Raw genomic sequence first — 22,978 nt, 5'->3', positions numbered from 1 at the left:
AGATTGATCCGAGAGCGGTCAGTGCTCACATGTCAATATATATGTTGTTTACATATTGTCAGTCTGTTCATATTTGTTATCTAAATTTTAAGTTAAAGTTCAACAAATAGAATTATGTTTTGAAATCATTCATAATTTTACTGTATGGCTTGAACTATTAAAAAAAAAATCAAATTCATTTTAAATATTTGATATTCGTATACCAACATGATTTATTTTATCTTGTCATTTGATTTTGATAAATGTCCATCTTTCAAAATTCATTTTTGTCAATTTAATATAAAAAAAAAAATGGCACATCTTTATTTTCTTTTTTTATGATTGTTCATCACCAAATATATTTGATATTTTGATTACGATAAATATTTGAAACATAAAACTTTATTTTCATCTATTTATTCAAAAATCCAACAAATTCATTCATGGGCAATGAAACATGCTGTGTTATTTGTAATAAACTGTCGCACCATGCATGGTTGTATCTCATAAGACAATCTTCACAAACATATATTGTGTATAAAATTTGAATATAACAGAGTTATCTGCCCTTGCTGGTAGGTATTGATTGTGACATCATGAGATTGTGAGTTTTCATCATATTTTTCTTGGAAAATTATGTGAATTTCGTTCACAAAATAATCACAATTGACACCTACCAGCAAGGGCAGATAACTGTAATATTTAATGACAGAATTACACCACGTGGTGTGTATTTGTGTTGTACTGTCACACACTGATTCCTTTGAATCACTTTTCTTAATTTATGAAAAAAATGAAAATAGGAACTGTTAGATTAATTAAGGAGCAGTATTTCTATCAAGGTATGGAGTCCTTCATACATACAGGTAAAGTTTTTGTTAAAATTATCCTCAATTCAAAACTTCCAACTCCTTCAACAGATGATGAGCAAAGAAAGAAGGATCCGGGTATGTTTTACCATATATGGTCATATTCTCTAACTCTCTTACCAGTACCTTATATGGTAGTTACTCTCTAACTTGCTTAAATCTTGCTTATCAAAGCTTTTTTTGGTAAAACATCTCTAACTTGCTTCAATAACTTCAATTATACCTTTCTATCTTACTTATTTGTCCTTCTGTGGCCTTATCTTCCTAACTTGCTGATCATGCCTTATTTGGTTGTATCACTTTCTATGCTGGTGTTAGCTATGCCTTATTCAGACATATCTCTTACACCTTTCCCATATTTGGAAGTAGCTTGTAACCGATGGTGCTAACTATTTTATATATGGTAGTGTCAACTTCCCACTAGTACTAATTAATCCTTATTTGGTAGTGTCTCATTATAACTTGTGCTAACTTTTCCTTATTTGGAAGTGTCAATTTACCATCAGTGCTAATTATTCTCTATTTGGTAGTGTCTCATTGTAACTTAACTTCCCTTATTTGGTAGTATCTAATTACATGCATCACCTAGCTAGCTAACTTTTCCTTATTTGGAAGTGTCAACTTACCACAAGTGCTAATTATCTCTTTTAGGTAGTGTCTCATTATAACTAATGCTAACTCTTCCTTATTTGGTAGTACACATATTTCTAATTACATGTATCACCTAGCTAGCTAACTTATCCTTATTTAGTAGTGTCTCATTATAACTAATGCTAACTCTTCCTTATTTGGTAGTGTCTCATTATAACTAATGCTAACTATACTCTACTTGGTAGTGTCTCAATGTAAGTAATGCTACTGATATCAAAATAATTCTATGTTAATATGTGTGCTTTAGTAAGTTTTGCTAATTCAACTGATGTGGTAACTATCTATAGCGCTATCTATATAGCTTTGAATGTAATTCGTGTTAATTTTACTGTTCACCAACTTATTTTTGTGTACAACTAAATTTCATGTATTTGGAAGTAACAAAATACCGTGAAAATTGATCATCATGAAATTCTTCATATTACAGGTAAAGTAGAACTAAATGACTTGAAAAAAAAAATAGAAAAAGCCGGCAGTCATGAAAACACAAAATTAATTATAAGTCACCGCAAAAATATTAGTTTGTTCACAATATATTTTGTTTGTATTACATAACTAAACCGACTGGTATATAAGTGGTTTATTACAGGGTTATCGACCCTTGTGAGTCGATATTGGTTATTTACTATTAAGTCAAAAATTTCTGTCATAATGTTTTTTCTTTTCTTATGTGCTTTAATCATATCTCAAAAAAAAAAAAAATACATTATGACTATGATTGGTTTATTTCTATAATTATCATATAACGACATAGAGTTATGTATTCATATATACATTATATACCATTCAGTACCTTCTTTAAGACCTGTGAGTGTATGTATCTGGACAGATTCCAATTTTAGGGTTTTTTTTGACAAACTTCCAAGCTAAACTCCAGACATTTAATACACATGCATGAACGTAATATACCTGAATACAAAATTTAACTTACTGGGCTAATTAAAGTACCACATGTTTTTATAAGGATTTTTTTGTGTGAATTATCCAAGGAAAAAAGCTGGTAAATCCAATGCACAGTTTAGGATAGTAAATTCCAAATTAAATTTTGGTTGGTGTTTTCATATATCTACCAAAAAATTTCTTGACATTTCAAATTTTTTCAGTTGACCTTATCTGTACACCTGACAAGTTGTTTGCTTTTGTTTTTATCTTTGTAAATAAATTTATGAATAGTATTTGATTTAGAAAAAAAATCTTCACAGAATTTACATATCCTTGGATATTTCTAAACCTTTTGTCTTAAACATAACCAATCTTTTTATTAGCAGTATTAAAAGTTACATAAAGAAATCAATGGTTGTTCAATGTTACGTTAAGGAAAAAAATATTTCTGTAGGGTATTTGATGTAGTTGTATTTTGTACTGTCTATGACATAGAGTGAACTTTATAAAGCAAAGACACTGTAACATATTAAGTTTTTTGAAAACTGTAGAAATTTAAGGCTGTGACTTAATATTGATCTATCAAGATTAGAAAGAATCTTTAACTTTTTTTTTGGTACTATTTAGTTAAACTACCAGTATCTACGGAAATGCGTGGAGGCGGGACCTGTCACCCCTATGCAGCCAGAATGGAACGCTCAGATCCTAAAGATGGTGCCAGATCGGTTACAGCAATCAGCCATGCTGAAGGAAGTAATCAAGGAGCTATTCGACGAAGTCAAAGTTGATTTCAAAGCCAGCATGAAAAAATCTATGGGTAAATGATTAAAATACTAGTTTAAGGTTATTGACATCAGTAGATAATGTTTTGCTTTGAATTTGGTATACCTATACTGTTGTACTGAGGGTGTTGAAATTTTGTTTTCAGACCACACAAAAATGTTTGTTTCAGGTAACCCTACCCACTTTAGATAATTAGTGCCCAGCTCAAAACGTTTTATCAGTCAATCATCAAGCTAAATATTATGAACTAAAATGTATTTGTTTTGCATAAAATCAGGTGTTAATATGAAGATTCTGTCTGTATAGGATACTTAAAATCAAATCCATGGTCTAAATCTGAATAATTTCAAGATTCATTGCAGGAAAACGGATGAAAAGTGGGGGGAAAATCAAAATAATGACCTACTTTATGACCCTTTTGTTACCAGAAACAAATACTTCTTTAGTTGACCTCATTTAATTTTGCAATCACTGAGCTCAACATCATCTGTGTTTTCTTGACAGTTCAACATGTGCTGGTCAAGCCTGAGGTCAAGGGATTGGACAATGAAGAGGCCGGACCTCCACCACAGGAACCAAGGTCAGTTTGAAAAAGAATGTCTGCCATAGAACACATTTTGTCGGACAACATAGATAAAAACCTAAACCTAGAGAAACAGCCAGTTTAAAATACAACAAAATTTTACCGAGAACTAATTTGACACAACCTTTAAGACAGCTAGTATCATAGTTTCAACAATATTAAAATAGTGCTAGTGTTCTTGTTCTGTTTCTTACAATATTATTTATTGAAATGTAGATAATGTTCTGAATGTCTTCATAGAGTGCTTTTACTTGCAGTGGACTTGACTTTTCACGTCCTTGGCATGAAAGCTATATCCAATCAAAAGAGTCGATCTTGGAGAACCTACACACCCTGCACCCCTCTATGCAGACCGTCCTAAATATGTGCCAGACCACCCTCGGAAATCTCATCCTTGTGGACTGTTCCAATATGAGGTAACTAGTTTTTTTCTTTCAATTTTTTTTCAAGAATTTTACTTAATGCAAACTTCTGATCTTAGTTTGGTTCATACAGGAAAATATTTACATTACTGTATCTCCTGCTGGTAGATTTGTTCATTGATAGAACTGGAGTATTTTAATTATCTCCCTTTGATTGAGTGATTCTGTAGAACTGCATTTATCTTCCTTTGATCAAGTTATGTGTTCATAAATTTGGAGTTATTCATTTATCTCCCTTTGATGGAGTAACATACAGTATTAGTAATTTTGGAATATTTCATTTATCTCCCTTTGATCGAGTTACATATCGGTAAATTTGGAGTATTTCAATTATCTCCCTTTGATAGAATTATATATCGGTAAATTTGAGTATTTTATTCATCTCCCTTTAGTAAATTTCTATTAGACTGAGAGCTATTTAGATGTTGTCATTTCACTTCTATTTTCAGAGCACGTGGAGCTATTGAGTTTGAATCAATGAAAAATAACATCCAACTCGACCTTGAGAAAATGGAGGACAAACTAATGCACAGGTAATTGAGACATTTATTGACTAGCAAATACATTCGTCCCTAAAGACACACTTGAACTCTTCTGATTTTTAGAATGGAAAGGTTCATCATGAAACTTTAGGGGTGTTTATATTATGTTAATTTTTTTTTTGCATTTAAAAAAAATGAAGTAATAAAAAAAATATTTTAATATGGACAATTTTTTTTTCATCTTTTTCATTTCAATGAAATTACAAGTGTCAAATGACGGACTTAAACCTCAAACAGATGTCATATTCAATCATTGCTGATAGCAATCCATGGCATGAATTTTTACAGCTGGTTTCCAACCATAATCAACGTGTTTGCGGACAAAGTTACGTTTGTGCCTCCGAAGGCAGAGAAAACTGATTCCTTTTACAGCAGCGTGACAACTCTCATCTCTAATCAGGTATAGCATAACTCTTGTGGCTATCTGACAGACAGGATTTAGCTGAAATTACCTATTTTTATTTTGATATCTAGAAATATTGTAGGTTAAAAATGTCTTTTGGTGTTTTCAGCCATTTTCCTCAAAATTCAGTTATTTTTTCTTTGATGTGAAATCATGCTTGCACTTTCAACTGACATATTAAATTTATGAAAATAAATTTGTAACTAAGCAATTGCCTAAGAATTATCAATGTAAATTTTAATTGTCTGAAATTAGATCTGATATATTTTTTTCTTTTCTTATTATCTTCTTTGCTGATAAATGATATGAAAATTTTTAGAGCTAGTATATCATTAAGTAACAGGTCACTGTGACTACATATTTTTAATTTTATCACTTTGTCACAATTTTAGTGTAAAATTTTTTTTTATACATATGTAATGTTTTTCTTTCAGCTAAAATGTCTATTGGAGCGTACCATCCAGGCTTTTGTGGATCTATTCGATCCAAATGACAAAGCCCATCTCCCGCAAATGAAAATGGAGCTGACATTTGATGACCAGAAGATGCAGTTTTATCCACCCAAGGAAGATTTAGAGGAAACCGTTCTGTTTGTGGTCAAACAAATATGTAAAACTATGCAACAGGTTCCGACGGTCCAATCGTGGCTGGCAGGGGGCAGCACCGTCAACCACACAGACGTCACAATCGCCAAACACATTCTGGATAACGCGAACAAGAAACTGGCGGAGGCAGTGAAGTTGAACTTTGAAGCCCCACAAGCACATCTCGAGTCATTTGGTAAGCCATCTAAAAATAGCGAATCAGCAGAACTCTTGATGTTTACCTGTAAACTAACTTTCTTTTGCGGTTACTAAATTTTGTGATTTCTGTTTCAAAATTTTTTCGCAGAGATCAAATTTCACGGATTTATAACCAAATGAAAATAGCTTTGAATTGAATCGTGCAAAAATTGAAAAGATATCAATTCGATAAGATAAATTTTGAGTTGTTTTACAGTAAATGTCTTTTATTTGGTTAGAATTGATGATAAAGTTCAAAGTTAACAAAGTTTTTAAATTAAACAGTTAACAAAGTTCAGCTGTATGTTTTTCTCTTTGAAGCATTTTAAAAATGAAACTGATTGATAAAACAGATTCTAGCTAAAAGTAGGTTATAAAGTGAGTTAATTTTAAAAAAAAGGGAGCTAACTTTTAATGTGTTCTAGCTAAAAGTATAAAGGGAGCTACTTTTTAATAAAAGGGAGCTAATTTTAACTTGATTCTAGCTAAATGTATATATACATAGGAAGCTAATTTGTGCTTTATTCTTTCAGTTCAGAGATATGACTACATTGTGAATGGAGAGGCCCTAGCTGAAATCCATGAATATGTGAAACATGAACATACATTTGCTGAATACCAAGTGGTTTGTATTTGATACTGTGTATTTTACATAAAAAGTAATTCCTGATCTTGTTGCAGTAACACATTAGCCTGTCACAAAGGGTGTAAAATTTGTTTCTTTCTCAAATTCAATTCCATCTGAACATGCTAAGAGATTAACAGAGATGTTTGAACTGTTCTATTTAAAATTTCATGTTTCTTTGAAAATATAACTTTTTTTCGATTCAGCAAATTGAGAAATACCGAGATGTTGCGAGGGAAATCATGGGTTTGCCGAGTATTGAACACTTTGATATGATTCGTCTCGATTGTGAAGATCTCAAGCGCGGTCTGGCCGAAGCTGCCAGAGGATTGGCAGATGAACTTCTCAGGAAGGTGTCGGATGATCCACCCAAGGAAGATTTAGAGGAAACCGTTCTGTTTGTGGTCAAGCAAATATGTAAAACTATGCAACAGGTTCCGACGGTCCAATCGTGGCTGGCAGGGGGCAGCACCGTCAACCACACAGACGTCACAATCGCCAAACACATTCTGGATAACGCGAACAAGAAACTGGCGGAGGCAGTGAAGTTGAACTTTGAAGCCCCACAAGCACATCTCGAGTCATTTGGTAAGTCATCAAAAATAGGGAATTGGCAGAACTCTTGATGTTTACCTGTAAACCAACTTTCTTTTGTTGTAACTACGATTTCTGATTTCTGTTTCAAAATTTTTTCGCAGAGATCAAATTTCACGGATTTATAACCAAATGAAAATAGCTTTGAATTGAATCGTGCAAAAATTGAAAAGATATCAATTCGATAAGATAAATTTTGAGTTGTTTTACAGTAAATGTCTTTTATTTGGTTAGAATTGATGATAAAGTTCAAAGTTAACAAAGTTTTTAAATTAAACCGTTAACAAAGTTCAGCTGTATGTTTTTTCTCTATGAAGCATTTTAAAGATAAAACTGATTGATAAAACAGATTCTAGCTAAAAGTAGGTTATAAAGTGAGTTAATTTTAAAAAAAAGGGAGCTAACTTTTAATGTGTTCTAGCTAAAAGTATAAAGGGAGCTACTTTTTAATAAAAGGGAGCTAATTTTAACTTGATTCTAGCTAAATGTATATATACATAGGAAGCTAATTTGTGCTTTTGTGTTTCAGTTCAGAGATATGACTACATTGTGAATGGAGAGGCCCTAGCTGAAATCCATGAATATGTGAAACATGAACATACATTTGCTGAATACCAAGTGGTTTGTATTTGATACTGTGTATTTTACATAAAAAGTAATTCCTGATCTTGTTGCAGTAACACATTAGCCTGTCTCAAAGGGTGTGAAATTTGTTTCTTTCTCAAATTCAAATCCATCTGAACATGCTAAGAGATTAACAGAGATGTTTGAACTGTTCTATTTAAAATTTCATGTTTCTTTGAAAATATAACTTTTTTTCGATTCAGCAAATTGAGAAATACCGAGATGTTGCGAGGGAAATCATGGGTTTGCCGAGTATTGAACACTTTGATATGATTCGTCTCGATTGTGAAGATCTCAAACGTGGTCTGGCCGAAGCTGCCAGAGGATTGGCCGATGAACTTCTGAGAAAGGTGTCAGATGATCATCGACAGGAAAATAAGAGGTCTGTATACTTGGTGTTTTTGTTTCAGGTTTATGATTGGTTCATTTAATTGTGCTTGTAACAAATATTTTAATGGCATAAAATCGTGGTTATGAACATAATCCTACCAAACAATCAACTTTTATAGATATTGTTCTGGATTTGTAAAGAGATCAAACTATTTTGTTTCCAGTATTTGCCAGGAGTTCACGACAATGAGAGATCGTGCCCTACAGGACCCTGAGACTACAGAACAGCTCATGGATATGATGACCTTCATCGGAAATGCCAGAACTGTGGGGATGGTGGATCTGAACACGCGGATCGCCGACTCTAAACACCGTCTGGCGTATCTTATAGACGTTTACATGTTTCCTCCTGAGGATATCAACCTTAACTGTGAGGTTCTCACCTGGCCAAAACGAATCAACCCTGTGTTTGATGACCATGACGATGTAAGTCGGAAACATAGTTCTACAGTTCCCTCTAACTTCCAAATATTCTGTCATTTCAAAAAGTAAAAACAAACAAAATACCTCAAAAAAAAAAAAAAAAAAAAATTATTTTTTATTACAAATGTTAATGTTTGACTTGTGTGTTATAGTGTTTGGAACTTCATTCATTTAAAAAAAAAATTACTTTTTTTTCCTGCAATATTTTGCTTGAACTTTGACCTGTATACTTACTCATAAATATGGATGACCTTGTTCTCACGAATGTAAAACTCTTACACAGCTTGTAGAGAAGTCAAAGGTCAGCGGGGAGAAACAGCTGCTGGAAAAACGAGAGAAGGTGATTCTTGAGTTGGAGAAATTACGCCAGCGTGTTGACGAATTCAACGACTATGGAGAGCTGGACATGATGCAACAGTATGTCCAAGATGTCCGCCTGGTACAGAAACGTCTGGCAGACGTCACTGAGCAGATAACATGGATCAATAAGGCAAGATATTCAGTACAACCTTCAGTTTAACTCTTTTCTCTATGATTGAAATTGGAGAAAGAATTCAGCAAAACATGTTTTGAATGTATACATATATGGCAGTTTGTTGCACTTTGGCTCCAGATTGCATTGATATATCTTTTAGCTTGGAAAACTTTAAGAGTCTTTATAAAAATAATTCAGAGACGTTTTCTTGAAAACTTTTGAGGGCAAGTCATTAACTACATTGTACTTCCAGTTGTGCAGACAAAAGTTTTTCTAGAAAAGATACTTTTCTGACAACATTTTACTATGAGTTTTGAACGAATTTAAAGGGGAGATAACTTTGTTTTACAGGAGGAGCTTCTGTTTAAGTACCCAGTATCCACGTACCCCGATGTTGAGGACATCACCGCGGCCGTGGACCCATTCCAGAGGCTGTTCAATGTTGTACTGCGATGGCAGAAAGCAGAGAAAAAGTAAGTTTGTAGTAATTATCATCTATAATTAGGAAGACTTTGACCAGTTATAAAGTAGTGATCAAACATTGCTTTGGCTCTATGGTCATCTCTACCTCTGCAGATGACAGAGTTATCTGCCCTTGATGGATAGTATTGATTTATACATTATATACTTCTGAATATATATATATTTTCCAGAGAGAAAGACATAATTTTCACTCAAAAGCTACAATATATAGACATGTATACCTGCAAAGACAGATAATAATAATATAATTATAACAGATATAATTGGAAAGACAGAATTACCTTGTTTGAATTAGTTGAATTAAATTGCTCTAATCAGTTGTACATGTCCTCAAAGAATCTTATTTCATATGTTTTAAAATTGCTAAAGAAAATGGCTACAAATTTTATAAACATTTTCTTTATATATTTGATTACCCGATAAATCAACAGCTGAAAGGCTGAATCATTTGTGCTAGACCTATCAATATTTATTTACATTATCATTATTTGTGTACAGATGGATGGACGGTTCTTTCCTCGATCTCGATTCTGAAGCTGTGGATGCTGAGGTCGATGAGTACAACAGAGAATTGTACAAGATACAGAAAGTGTTTAACACTCGCATGAAGAAGCTTCAAATCGAGGTTGACGATCGTAACCGTGACAGGAAGAAACGTCGACGAGGTGCAGAGGAGAGCGGCGAGGAAATAAAACCAGAGGATCAAGACGAGGTTTTACACCCACCACAGGCTGTGTCAGTGTGTACCAACGTCATGGACAGCATGAGGGACTTCAAGGTGAACAAGTTCATTCATCAAGAGGATGTCTTAAGCTTAGATTATGTTTGTTAAACTTATTAGTCCTCTCAAAGTGAATCTTGAGGGGACTGTAGTGTTTATCTCCGTCTGTCTTACAAGATATTGTTTTCCAGGCGATAACTTGAGTACAGATTACCGGTAATGGAATTCATCAAAACATCATACAAGGGTAAAAGTGACATAGCTTGGGGATGAATTTGGGGTCAAAAGGTCAACTGCAAAGGTTGTTGTTACTAAAATAAGTTTAAGGTCGGTGAACTAGATGTGGTGATTGGCAGGGGACGTCTATTGCTTTAGGAATTATAACTCAGAATGCTTGTTTAAGTCACAAATGTTTTCTTGTGTCCCTACATCTTTTCATAACATGGGTTTTATTTTTTAACTTTTCAGGAAGTAATCCCAGTGATTGGAATCATGTGTAACAGAGGAATGAGGGCTCGTCACTGGAAAAATATGTCTGACATTGCTGGATTTGATCTAACTCCCAACTCTGGAACAACACTCAGGAAAGTTCTTAAGTTAGAGCTCGACGCTCATATGGAGATGTTTGAAGGTATCAGCGCTGCTGCCACAAAGGTAAGCTACATTTAATTACATCTATCTTAGTAACAGGTATTCTGTATTTGCATATTACAGAGTTATCTGCCCTTACAGGTAAGTATCAATTGTGACCTTGTGTATTTTTGAGCGCTGCATCGTACTTTTCAGAGAAAACAAAGTGAATTTCGCTCACAACATGATAATGTCATAATGGAGACCTTACTGCAAGGGAGGTAACTCTGTAATGTGCAAAGGCTTTTGAACAAGATTTCCACACATAAGAGTTTACTATTAAATCATGTGATAAAATTCATTTCTAATAACTAATTTCATAACTTTGAAATATCTCCAGGTTAAAACTTTAAGGTCAAAAATTAAATGTGACACAATAATTTTTTTCAAATAAACTTTTTCTGATATACCTGGTCCTTGTAATCCATTTGAACAAAGTCATGAATAACTGAAAGCAAGTCTTAACATTTATACTTAAACTTTGGATAGAGATTATAAATAAAGCATTTTTTTACTTGAATAGGAACACTCCTTGGAGAAAGCTATGGTGAAGATGATGGATGATTGGGATGCCGTCGACTTCAATCTCATCCCCTATCGTGATACTGGTATCAGTATCCTATCCTCCGTTGATGATATTCAGACGATTCTTGATGATCAGATTGTCAAGACACAAACTATGAGAGGCTCACCATTCATCAAACCATTCGAAAAAGAAATCAAGGTTAGTCTGCAGCAGTATATGACATCGACATGTAAACTTTTCAAGTTAATGGATCTTTTATAGAACATTTCAAGAGAAATTAATGGATCTTGTATAGAACTTTTCAAGAGAAATTAATGGATCTTGTATAGAACTTTTCAAGAGAAATTAATGGATCTTGTATAGCACATTTCAAGAACATTTCAAGAGAAATTAATGGATCTTGCTTAATTTACAAAGGGTTTGAATCTTATTTAGCTCTTGCAAGTGCCTGTTTAAGTCTTAATATGATGGAGTCTATAAATTTCTTTTATACTTTCTTTGTAAATTTCAAGAATTATTTTCAGATCATGGAATTTTGTGAAATTATCTATGTTCAAATTTATTTGAACGGATAGTATCAAAATTTAAATAAAGAACAGAATCCATACAAATCCTATTAAAGATAGTCCATATATATTAAATCTAATATTTGAAAAATTTGTCTTTCCATGTTAAATGGTTATAGTATGTTCTGAACAGAAAAAATTGAAAAATAGAATATTAACAAATTGTACGGAAATAACAATAAATTTATTGGCTGGTTTTTAGGAGTGGGAGGAACGACTGATCCGTATCCAGGATACCACGGATGAGTGGCTCAAGGTCCAGGCTCAGTGGCTCTACCTGGAGCCGATCTTCTCGTCTGAAGACATCATGAGTCAGATGCCAGAAGAAGGACGACTCTTCACGATCGTCGACAAAAACTGGAAGGACATAATGAAGCACACATGTAAAGATCCTAAGGTAAGAGTTTTACACTATTACGAAGGAATTAGATTTCGATGTATTTATAATCAAGTTAATATCTATTCCGTCTTTGCATATTACAGAGTTAGCTCCCTTGCGGATAGGTATCAATTGTTACGTCATTATTTTTCTGAGCGTAATTCGCGCCGTTTTCTCCGAATCGTATGACGTCGCAATACCTACCCGCAACTGCAGATAACTCTGCAATATGCAAATTCGGAATACACTTTAAAGGCACACTAAACATGTTCCCCTGCAATATTAAACAATACTTATTAAGCCACAGACAAAGATGTTATTCCATAGCTGACCATTTTCTTCTGGCCTATCACTCCACTAATCAAATAAAGCAACTCATATATGATATTGTTTATTTGAACTTTATTAACTGGATAAAAGTTTTATCTTAATTATGTTTTCTTTTGCTTAGTTTTATCATGGTTGAAAATCTACGTATCTAAAATTGAATTTTTTTTATACTTTAGGTCCTTGTTGCTACAAACCTGCCAGGACTCCTGGAAAAGTTGATTGACAGCAATGGCCTTCTGGACAAAATCAACAAGGGTCTTAATGCCTACCTGGAGAAGAAACGACTCTTCTTCCCAAGATTCTTCTTTCTCTCCAACGACGAAATGTTGGAAATTTTATCCGAAACCAAAGACCCCATGCGTGTACAGCCTCACCTTAAGAAATGCTTTGAGGGTATTGCCAAACTTGAATTTGACAGTAAACTTGACATTCATGCCTTGTTCAGTTCTGAGGGCGAGAAAATTCAGCTTGTTCAGTCCATCTCAACAAGTGAGGCTAGAGGGGCTGTGGAAAAATGGCTTCTCCAAGTGGAAGAGTTCATGCTGAAATCAATCCGTGCTGTTTGTGCCGATGCTATGGTGGTAAGTCCTATCTACATATCATGCTTGTTACTTTCATTGGCTGTAAATGTACACTATCCACAAATTGAATAAAAAGAAGTCACTATCTATTTTACTTGATTATTGAGAATTATAAAACTGTTTTTCATTCAAAGAATGCAGTCAGGGTCTAAAATTTCAAAATAGACTTCAATCATGGAAAGATTTTCTTCTTAAAGTTGAAAAAGTTATTCCGTAAAAATGTAAGTGTTGAAATTATACTTAAATTCCTTTATAGTTTACACAATACTTTATTATCTGTTTGTATCGTTTTGCGACAGGCTTATGCTAATGACGCCCGTGTTGACTGGGTGAGAGAATGGCCGGGCCAGATCGTACTATGTGCCTCCCAGGCATACTGGACACGTGAAGTGCATGATGCTATCCCAGGAGGTCCCGAGGGACTCAAAGATTACTGGAACCAGCTACAGAAACAACTCAATGACATTGTCATTCTCGTGAGAGGAAAACTTTCTAAACAGATCCGAACGTCACTCGGAGCTCTTGTCGTCATTGATGTCCACGCTCGTGACTCTGTTCTGGAGATGGCAGAAAAAGGTACGTACATGTATTTAAAAATAGCAAATAGTTCTCAAGATCATAAATTTTGTAATTAACTACACTAGTGAAAATTCCACTGGTAAAGAAAAAATACAGATATCCATTTACATTACTGTATTCAATTAAAATGCGATAAAAAAACCTTTCACTCTACTGTATTTTAATAGAAATCTAGTTAAAAATTAAGTGCACATAGCATGTTGGGTCGAAATAACCCGCCGTATACATCAAACGGGCCGAGACATTTTGTACCTGCACACAATAGATGTAAACAAACATGTAGACGAACACGTTATTTCGGACTGAAGAAGGCCCTATAGTGGCTGAATATATATTCCATAGAAATGATTTTGATTTTACTTTGAATTTATTTTGGCCTTTTATTTCGGATTATTAATATACTAGCTTTATACCGTTTTTCCTCATTATGAGTTTAAAAATCATTTACTCTTTATTGTATCACATTAAAAAATTGGTAAAAACTTTTCACAATCGATATCTTTAAAATTCACTTTATTGATGAAATGGAAACTAATGAACTTAAAAGAGATAGAAGCCTGTTTCAAATAAACCATTGTGAGATGTTTTAGCATTCATGAAATAATACAGTTAGTTAATAAAATAATAAATAATATGTTTGCTATTTTTCAGGTGTTTCGTCAGAAAACGATTTTAACTGGCTAGCCCAGTTACGTTACTACTGGGAGGAGGAGAATATGAGAGTGAGGATCACCAACGCTACCGTCAAGTACGCCTACGAATACCTCGGTAATACCGGACGTCTTGTCATCACACCCCTCACTGACAGATGCTACCGTACTCTAGTAGGGGCATTCCACCTTAACCTCAACGGGGCTCCCGAGGGGCCAGCCGGTACCGGAAAGACTGAGACTACCAAGGATCTTGCTAAGGCCCTTGCCGTGCAGTGTGTCGTGTTCAACTGCTCTGACGGTCTTGACTACATCGCCATGGGCAAGGTTTGTGTGCTAAGTGACGTCTGCTCTTTTGTCTGATATTTTGATTTTTAAGTATAAAATAGAATTAAGTGTAAAATTACAAAACTACCTGGTACTTGTAAAAGATTTTTTGCTTCAGGTAAATCTACATCTTTCATAGTCATGTAACAGTTTTTTTCTTAAGTAGTTTTCTTGCTAATTAAATTTTTTTTTTTTTGTCATATTAATGATTCAAAATAGTTTCATACTTATTTACTGATCAGCAACACTGCATCAACTCAATACAATGTTCATTCTAAAAATAATCAGCCTCATGAAATACATCTACATCAAATTATTTAATAGCAAAACAAAATCTTTATACTGCTATATCAACTTTAATTTCAGTTTTTCAAAGGATTGGCTGCAGCAGGAGCCTGGGCCTGTTTTGACGAATTCAACCGTATTGATCTTGAAGTGTTGTCTGTCATTGCCCAACAGGTGGGTGACTCTTCGAAGTTCTGGTGGAAAATATTGTTAATTTATGATAATGAAAATTGATTAATTTAATTAATTGATTAAAATAATTGTTAATCAGACAATTTTATTTTAAGATATGATGAATCCAAGTTTTGGCTTATATCAGTTCTTTGTTAATAATTTACGAAGGGGCCACGGTGGCTAAGTGGTTAAGATGTCTAGACATATTACCACAAGCCCTCCACCTCTGGATTGCGAGTTCAAATCCCATGTGAGGCATTTGCAAGGTACTGACCGCTGGTCGGTGGTTTTTCTCCGGGTGACCTTGGCTGTAAATAGGACGTTAAACTAATAAAACCAAATTTACGAATATTTGTTATAAATGGGTTTTATTTATTATTTGGAGTTATCTGCTCTTTGATAAGAACCATTGCTTTTTTAGGGTAACATCTAAAATCTAAAACAGGATAATTTTCTCATACAAATTGACTATTAAATGATATTACAATTGTAGAAAACAGGGAGATCCCAAAAATTCATTATCAAATATTTAATGACTCTTGATTTATTTCAGATTTTGTGCATCATCCGTGCTGTCCAAGCTCACGTGGATATGTTCGTGTTTGAGGGCACAGAACTAAACCTCAATCCGAACTGTTACGTGTGCATCACCATGAACCCTGGTTATGCTGGACGCTCAGAACTTCCTGACAATCTCAAGGTTCTTTTCCGAACCGTGGCTATGATGGTGCCGGATTACGCTATGATTGCTGAGATTTCCCTTTACTCATTCGGATTCCAGAACGCCAGAAACTTGTCAGTGAAGATTGTGACTGTATACAGACTGTGCTCTGAGCAGCTGTCCTCACAGTTTCACTACGATTACGGAATGCGTGCCGTCAAAGCTGTGCTATCTGCCGCCGGAAATCTGAAACTAAGATTTCCAGAAGAGAATGAAGATATTCTCGTAAGTGTTAGAAGCCAATGTGGATCATAGATATTGCATATTTTTTAAAAAGTTTGAGGGATAAGTGTTTTGCACATGTCATAAATAGAACTTATCAAGAAATACCAATTTATGCACCCCTGTAGAGCTCTTCTAGTTCTAAGGCATAAATAGTTTATTTCAAATGTTAAGGCATGAAAGCATATACTATTACAAAATATCTTATAATTCAATTCATAGCTTTAGCATTTTTAAATGAAAGTAAATTTTATGTACACCATAAGTAGTAACAATTTTTGTCTTATTTCCACCTTGTATATATTTATATATTTATATACTTCATATGACAAAGCTTGAAGCTATGGCCACTGATCCCTGCCTTAAAGATTGATTTTTGATAGATATTTATTTTCATTTACAGCTGTTGCGTTCCATCATTGATGTCAACTTACCAAAATTCTTGGCCCACGACATCCCACTGTTTAACGGAATTATTTCCGATCTTTTCCCCGGACTCTCCCTGCCCGAGGCGGACTATGAGGTGTTTTTGGAGGCCATGAAAACAGTTTGTGTTAAAAAGAATCTCCAGTTTGTGGATTTCTTCAAGGAGAAAATCATCCAGACTTACGAGATGATGATCGTCAGACACGGGTAAATTGAAAATATAAATTACCTTGTCAGAAAAAATTTTATCTATTTAAAAGTTCCTGTTCTATTAAACAGGTAAAAAGTGGATCAGTGATTTAATGTTTCTAATTACTTCAATTATCTGTTGACAATTTGGAAGTCCGAAAATTTTTATATTAAAGTCCTTTTTTTTCGTAGCAATAACCAAAAGGTTTATGAATCATATTGATTCTTATCTTGCACACAAATTACAAAACAGATAGGATCATTTAAAGCCAGGTTTAAGATGGAGAAAAACCGGAGTATCCAGAGAAAAACCACCAACCTAAGATCATTACCTTGTATTTAAGTGGTATTTTACTGTTTCTCCACTATTGACTAAAAGATTATGTTCTGTTTCAGCTTCATGTTGGTGGGTGAGCCGTTTGGCTGTAAGACAAAGGTCATCGAGACCTTGAGTGAAGGAATGACACTTCTGTTTGACCAAGGCGTCGAGGAATACAACAAAGTCTTCTACAGGGTCATCAACCCTAAGGCTATCACCATGGGTCAGTTGTACGGTCAGTTTGACCCAGTTTCCCACGAGTGGACAGACGGAATTATTGCAAACACTTTCCGAGAGTTTGCTTCTACAGATACACCGGACAGAAAGTGGGTCATTTTTGACGGACCAATTGATGCCTTGTGGATTGAGAACATGAACACTGTGTTGGACGATAACAAGAAACTGTGTCTCATGAGCGGTGAGATCATCCAAATGTCCAATGAGATGAGTCTCATCTTCGAAACCATGGATCTCTCACAAGCTTCGGTAAGTCAGTTTGGAAGCTGATGATTCATGGAAATGTCTGTAAAGAATCGATTGCAATATATTTTGTTGATTTGGTAATGTCTTTCATTAAAACTTTTAAAAGAAAAATTCATTTAAAAAAAAACATAAAGTTGAGGCTGAAAACCAAAATTCTTTCCCATGCCAACTAGTGAAAATTCTAACGATATCTGATCCAATGATCACATAACGAAAATAATCAAATGTATGATGATCGCGATAATGAAGATGTATTTTGTATTTCAGCCCGCCACGGTCAGTCGATGTGGTATGGTGTATCTGGAGCCTTCCACGCTTGGATGGCGACCAATCATGCGTTCCTGGATCCACACATTTGAGGGAGCCATGGAGCGAGAAGGTGCCGAAGTCATCGACGCCATGTTCGAATGGCTTGTCGATCCTTGCCTTGAATTTGTCCGTAAAAATACAAAGGTGATTACTAGGTCTTAAACAGAAATAATCATTATTGACATTGTCACCCATCATATATTTTTTCCATACAATAACAATACATTTTGTTTTTTTCTAGTCGAAGTTTGAAAAGAAAAATTAATTATCAAAAAGCTAAATTCCACATAGCTGTATTGGGACCCTATCAGTAGTCTTGAAGGAACAATAGTCGTGATTTAGGAAAAATTTAATTGTTTGCATCTCACAAAACACATTATTTCCACATAAAGAAAACAACACCATCATTAAGCATTCATTAGTAGCTCCAGACATTCAGAAATCTGAATGCACAGTAGACTATGCACACAATCGCGACTACTGTTCCGTCACGACTACTGTTTTGGTCCCAGTATATAATTTTTCTCATTAATTGATAATCAAAATGCTAAATCCTACATTGAGACAAAGAAGGTTTTATTGAGTAATAGTATATATGTGCACTGCCCTTACATTATCTTTTACGTCTGTGTATTTAGGAATACATTGGATCGAAGGAGTCCAACCAGGTCCGATCCCTCATGTACTTGATTGACATGTTGATAGCCGAACCCCTAAGTCAACCAGACGTGGACGAAAACCGGCATCTGAGAACTTGGATCATTGTGAGTAATTCTCATATCAACTTCTTTTCATATCTATGTAAAGATTAATTTGCCATTCTGCATGTTTAAATAGAGTTCAAATTGTTTTGTTAAAAAGTTTATAAAAAAATAATGTTATTGCAACAAAAACATGGTGAACTTAACACATTTACCCCTGAAGTATCATAATAAACTGTTCCAACTTTGATTTTAGAAGAGTTCAAAAGTGTCTGTAGGGGTGGAAGGGTTTAACAAATAATTTTTTATGGATTATTATAATTTTCTCTCAACATGCTATCTCATCTACTGATCCAATTTTCATTATTAATGCTGATTGTTTTCAACAATTCTACAAAATAAAACATGGAAGTAAATATTTGTCTCCATTTCAGTCGGCGGTACTGTTTTCAATCCCATGGTCCATTGCTGCATGCGTAGATGTCGACGGAAGAGATAAATTTGATAATTTCTACAAGGACATTGTGGGTGGAAAAATGGACAACCATCCGGTTCCTAAAGCTATTGGTAAACTGGATGTACCCTTACCGTCAGAACAGAGTGTCTACAATGTCTTCTTTGAGGTTTGTTTGTTTTTACATTTCCTATTTTCATGTCATTTGCATCATTTTGATATCTCAGTAATTTTTTTGCCCTCACATCGAGATATGGGTGCCCTATAGTAATCAGATTTTTAGTCTGTTACTTTTACTCTTCATTTGATAATCAAAGAAAATCTTAAATACTGGATTATTTCCAACAAAAATTCAAAATTATGTATGATTCACTCCATGTACCTTTCACATCTGTGAAATGTGCATTTACCATGAAAGGAAACAGAGTATTGCTCGATTTGAAAATTTAAACTTTATAAGAATGATATTTTTTTAGAAATCTTACTTTACAACTAACAACATTCACTGGTTAATGATTAATGCGTAAGTATTAGAATTAATTTTGGACCACATTAAATTTTGAAACATTAATGGGTGTATTAGTATTTCAAAATTATCTCATATTTTTTCCAGCAAAAAGCTCGTGGCTTGTGGAAACCTTGGACAGACCTAAACAAGGGTGTGGATCTCGGAAACAAGAAGATCCGCGAAATGCTCGTTCCCACCATTGATACTGCTCGATACAACTTCTTGATGAGTTTGTGTATAGAGCACAGCAGGTAGGTGTCAAATAGAAAATGTCATTTCATTTGATTACACATGGCACCATCTTGATAAAGACACAATTATAGCTGCATATGTTGCAACTTTTTCTGACTGCTTCATTTCTGTTTAGATTACTATTGTAATGTAAAATTTGTATATTTAATTTTAGATTTTATCAACACCTTTCCACTGTTGAGATATCTCTATACATATATTACTAAAAAACTATCTTTTTCTTTCCATAGAATTTTATCTTTCTGGTTTTGTAGCGCAAGGCTGTTTGGTGCTTCAGTGGTTTTATTTACAGTTTAAGAGACTAAAGCCTGAAACAGTTTTATGAAATTACCTTTTCCCTAAAAAATGGTGCTTTTCTTTCATGAGTAGCTCAGGCTAGTGTTGTTTATTGTTTCACTGATTGTTGTTAACCATTACGGTAGCTTTGTTTATTATCCTTCATTGGAATTTTTGCCTTTTTTCCATCAGGGCGATTCTGTTTGTTGGACCCACTGGTACAGGTAAAAGTGTGTATGTCCAGGAAAAACTGATGAACAATCTGTCTAAAGACAAATTCCTGCCAGCCTTCGTAAACTTCTCCGCTCAGACCAGCGCCAACCAAACACAGGTACCTATCTTAATCTTCATACAGTTATAGACTTCAAGAGAGGTAATTCCTAGATTTATGAACCCCTTTTGAGCGATATAATACTCATCAAGGCCTATGTCCAAAATTTTTGTAATTATCTAATTTTTTTTATTGTGCATATCATTAGAACGATCAAATAGAGTTATAATTTTTAACAATCATTTCCCAGATCCAAATTTCATTTGTCCTTTTTTTTCTCTTGTATACCGTCTGTTCACTTGATTTGTAGCTATTCTGCTTCTTAAATTCCTCCATCTATGAGGAGGAAGATTTTCTGGGAAGCCTTCCCTTATGAGAAGAGTGCTTCTTAAAACAGCTCACTTTGACCTTTCTTTTTGCTAGAATATCATCATGTCAAGGTTGGACCGACGACGAAAGGGCGTTTTTGGACCACAGATGGGCAAAAGGGCAGTCATCTTTGTCGATGATCTCAATATGCCACAGAAAGAGGTGTATGGAGCACAACCTCCCGTGGAACTGCTGCGGCAGTACTTTGACCACGGAAACTGGTAAGCAAATATGGGCAGTTATTGGAAGTCTTGTCTGTGACTAGATTGTCATATCCATGACAATCTCAGATATTTTGGACCAAGGTCACTGTGACCTACAATTTGATCTCTCACCTACATAAAATTAAGGAAGTTTTATCTCCTACTCTTCTTGTTACTGGAAACTGGATACGTTAAGGTGTTGTTACACAACTAGTGAATATGATAATGTTAAGAAATATGGAAAGTGGATACTTGTGGATGCTTGGGTTCACCTAGGCAGAACAGAGTGCTTTGTAAAGTAAAGTAAATAACAGTAACTGATATTTTGATTTTTGACCTACAAGGAATGAGAGCTTAAATTAAGCTAGTCTGTTTCCTAGACTTCAAATTTACAGTAAGAATGTTTTGATTGAAAGAAGTTCTGCATGAATTTGTGATTCATAAATGAAATTTTTGAGAGAGAAAAAAATAATATTTACATATAGTTTGCACTATGGGTATTGAGTATGCCTAATTGCTTTTCAATTTGAAGGTACGACTTGAAAGACACCTCCAAGATAACCCTCCAGGATATCCAGTTTATTTGTGCTATGGGGCCACCGGGTGGAGGTAGAAATGACGTAACCGCTCGCTTCCTCCGACATTTCAACATCGTCGCCATGAACCCCTTCAACGAGGAATCCATGATCAAAATCTTCACTACCATCATATCAACATATTTTAAGGTGAAATTTTAAATGAATTTGTAAAATAATATGTGTTTAATTTTAAATTCCCACAAATGTATCTGTCCAATTGGAAAATATTTTAATTATCTAAAAGAAGACTGATGAGGCTAAAAGAGTCTCATATGTGAATATATGAGACACAGATATACATAATTGTAATGCTTCAATTTTTATCAGTTTTAAAGGAAACTGGAAAATATTTAATGACCCGCTAAAGTAATGACCTGCTACATAGCTTTCTTACTTTTGATATATATATTAAGAAGGAAATATTACCAGTCCCATTTAAATTTTAAATTTTTATTTGAGATTTTTTTTTATGAATAACATGTAAACAGATTTAGATTATGCTGAACTTTTCAATTTTTCTATTTCCAGAGCCAAGAACTGACAGCTGATTTCTACTCTGTTGGAAATCTTATTGTACAAGCCACCAATGACATGTACAAGCAGGCTATTGCTAATTTGTTGCCTACTCCCGCCAAGTCTCACTACGTCTTTAACTTACGAGATTTCACCAGGGTCATCTTGGGAGTCTGTCTCGTGAAAAAAGCACAAGTGGAAAGCAAAAAGGTTCTAACCAGGTAGGAAGCAAGCCATCCTATGATGCATTCCATTATTGTCAATTTCATAATATTTTTTCACTCTTCTTTTTTGTTTTAGGGAGGGAGATTTCATGTCCTTGTAACAAACTGATTTTTCTTAAGAAATCTACTTATATATCAAATCTACTTATATGATTTTGATGTGTCATTTTCAGATTATGGGTACATGAAGTCATGCGAGTCTTCTACGATCGTTTGACTGATGATGGGGATCGAGACTGGCTTTTCAAGTAAGTTGAATCAACTCATTATTACGATGACAAATTAATTGTGCATTTGAATATGACAGAATCTGGCTACAACAGATTTATGACCATAAGGCTTTTTGTTTCATTTACATACAAGACCAATAAGATTTTTTTAAGACACAAAAGCATGATCAAATGTGTTAGTAACTATTTGGTAACTTCTGTGAACAGTGAACTTTAACTGAAGTCACTTTTTCTGTTAGGTCGGTGAAAAAGGCTACAAAGGAACACTTCAAGGAGGATTTTGATTCATTGTTTGAACATCTGGCTGGTGGAGGCACTGGACAGGGAATGGTAAGTAACTGTCACTACAGTAAAACCTGTCTTAGGGACCACCTCTGTATAAAGACCACCTGTGGTATAAGACCACTTTCTTGGGTCCCACATGACCTATTTTAACAGTCTATATTACCTGTGTATAAAGTCCCTATATCTC

General features: G+C 34.4%; 1 protein-coding gene across 4 annotated transcripts in view; it reads left to right on the top strand.

Annotated features, from left to right (window-relative positions):
* Positions 1-22,978, top strand: part of LOC138304719 (dynein axonemal heavy chain 12-like) — a 46,960-nt gene that overhangs the window by 5,167 nt on the left and 18,815 nt on the right. For 3 of the 4 annotated variants that reach the window (XM_069244960.1, XM_069244958.1, XM_069244959.1), the window contains exons 4-38: positions 900-926; positions 3,009-3,198; positions 3,669-3,744; positions 4,005-4,163; positions 4,619-4,702; positions 5,000-5,111; positions 5,549-5,894; positions 6,430-6,521; positions 6,728-7,109; positions 7,645-7,736; positions 7,943-8,121; positions 8,294-8,555; positions 8,836-9,042; positions 9,379-9,500; positions 10,009-10,288; positions 10,700-10,885; positions 11,385-11,585; positions 12,156-12,350; positions 12,839-13,243; positions 13,543-13,819; positions 14,474-14,799; positions 15,166-15,258; positions 15,812-16,204; positions 16,605-16,834; positions 17,213-17,621; positions 17,886-18,071; positions 18,566-18,691; positions 19,063-19,251; positions 19,696-19,841; positions 20,311-20,449; positions 20,813-20,979; positions 21,494-21,686; positions 22,068-22,273; positions 22,450-22,524; positions 22,746-22,836. In XM_069244960.1, coding sequence (XP_069101061.1) covers positions 900-926; positions 3,009-3,198; positions 3,669-3,744; positions 4,005-4,163; positions 4,619-4,702; positions 5,000-5,111; positions 5,549-5,894; positions 6,430-6,521; positions 6,728-7,109; positions 7,645-7,736; positions 7,943-8,121; positions 8,294-8,555; positions 8,836-9,042; positions 9,379-9,500; positions 10,009-10,288; positions 10,700-10,885; positions 11,385-11,585; positions 12,156-12,350; positions 12,839-13,243; positions 13,543-13,819; positions 14,474-14,799; positions 15,166-15,258; positions 15,812-16,204; positions 16,605-16,834; positions 17,213-17,621; positions 17,886-18,071; positions 18,566-18,691; positions 19,063-19,251; positions 19,696-19,841; positions 20,311-20,449; positions 20,813-20,979; positions 21,494-21,686; positions 22,068-22,273; positions 22,450-22,524; positions 22,746-22,836 — 6,843 coding nt within the window. The remainder of the gene's footprint in view (positions 1-899; positions 927-3,008; positions 3,199-3,668; positions 3,745-4,004; positions 4,164-4,618; positions 4,703-4,999; positions 5,112-5,548; positions 5,895-6,429; positions 6,522-6,727; positions 7,110-7,644; positions 7,737-7,942; positions 8,122-8,293; positions 8,556-8,835; positions 9,043-9,378; positions 9,501-10,008; positions 10,289-10,699; positions 10,886-11,384; positions 11,586-12,155; positions 12,351-12,838; positions 13,244-13,542; positions 13,820-14,473; positions 14,800-15,165; positions 15,259-15,811; positions 16,205-16,604; positions 16,835-17,212; positions 17,622-17,885; positions 18,072-18,565; positions 18,692-19,062; positions 19,252-19,695; positions 19,842-20,310; positions 20,450-20,812; positions 20,980-21,493; positions 21,687-22,067; positions 22,274-22,449; positions 22,525-22,745; positions 22,837-22,978) is intronic. The other variant, XM_069244961.1, reaches the window with a different exon arrangement.

This window comes from Argopecten irradians, chromosome 12 (genome assembly GCF_041381155.1).
Source record: "Argopecten irradians isolate NY chromosome 12, Ai_NY, whole genome shotgun sequence".
Taxonomy (NCBI): domain Eukaryota; kingdom Metazoa; phylum Mollusca; class Bivalvia; order Pectinida; family Pectinidae; genus Argopecten; species Argopecten irradians.
Note: the sequence above shows the minus strand (reverse complement) of the source record. Positions and strands in the feature narration are given on the sequence as shown.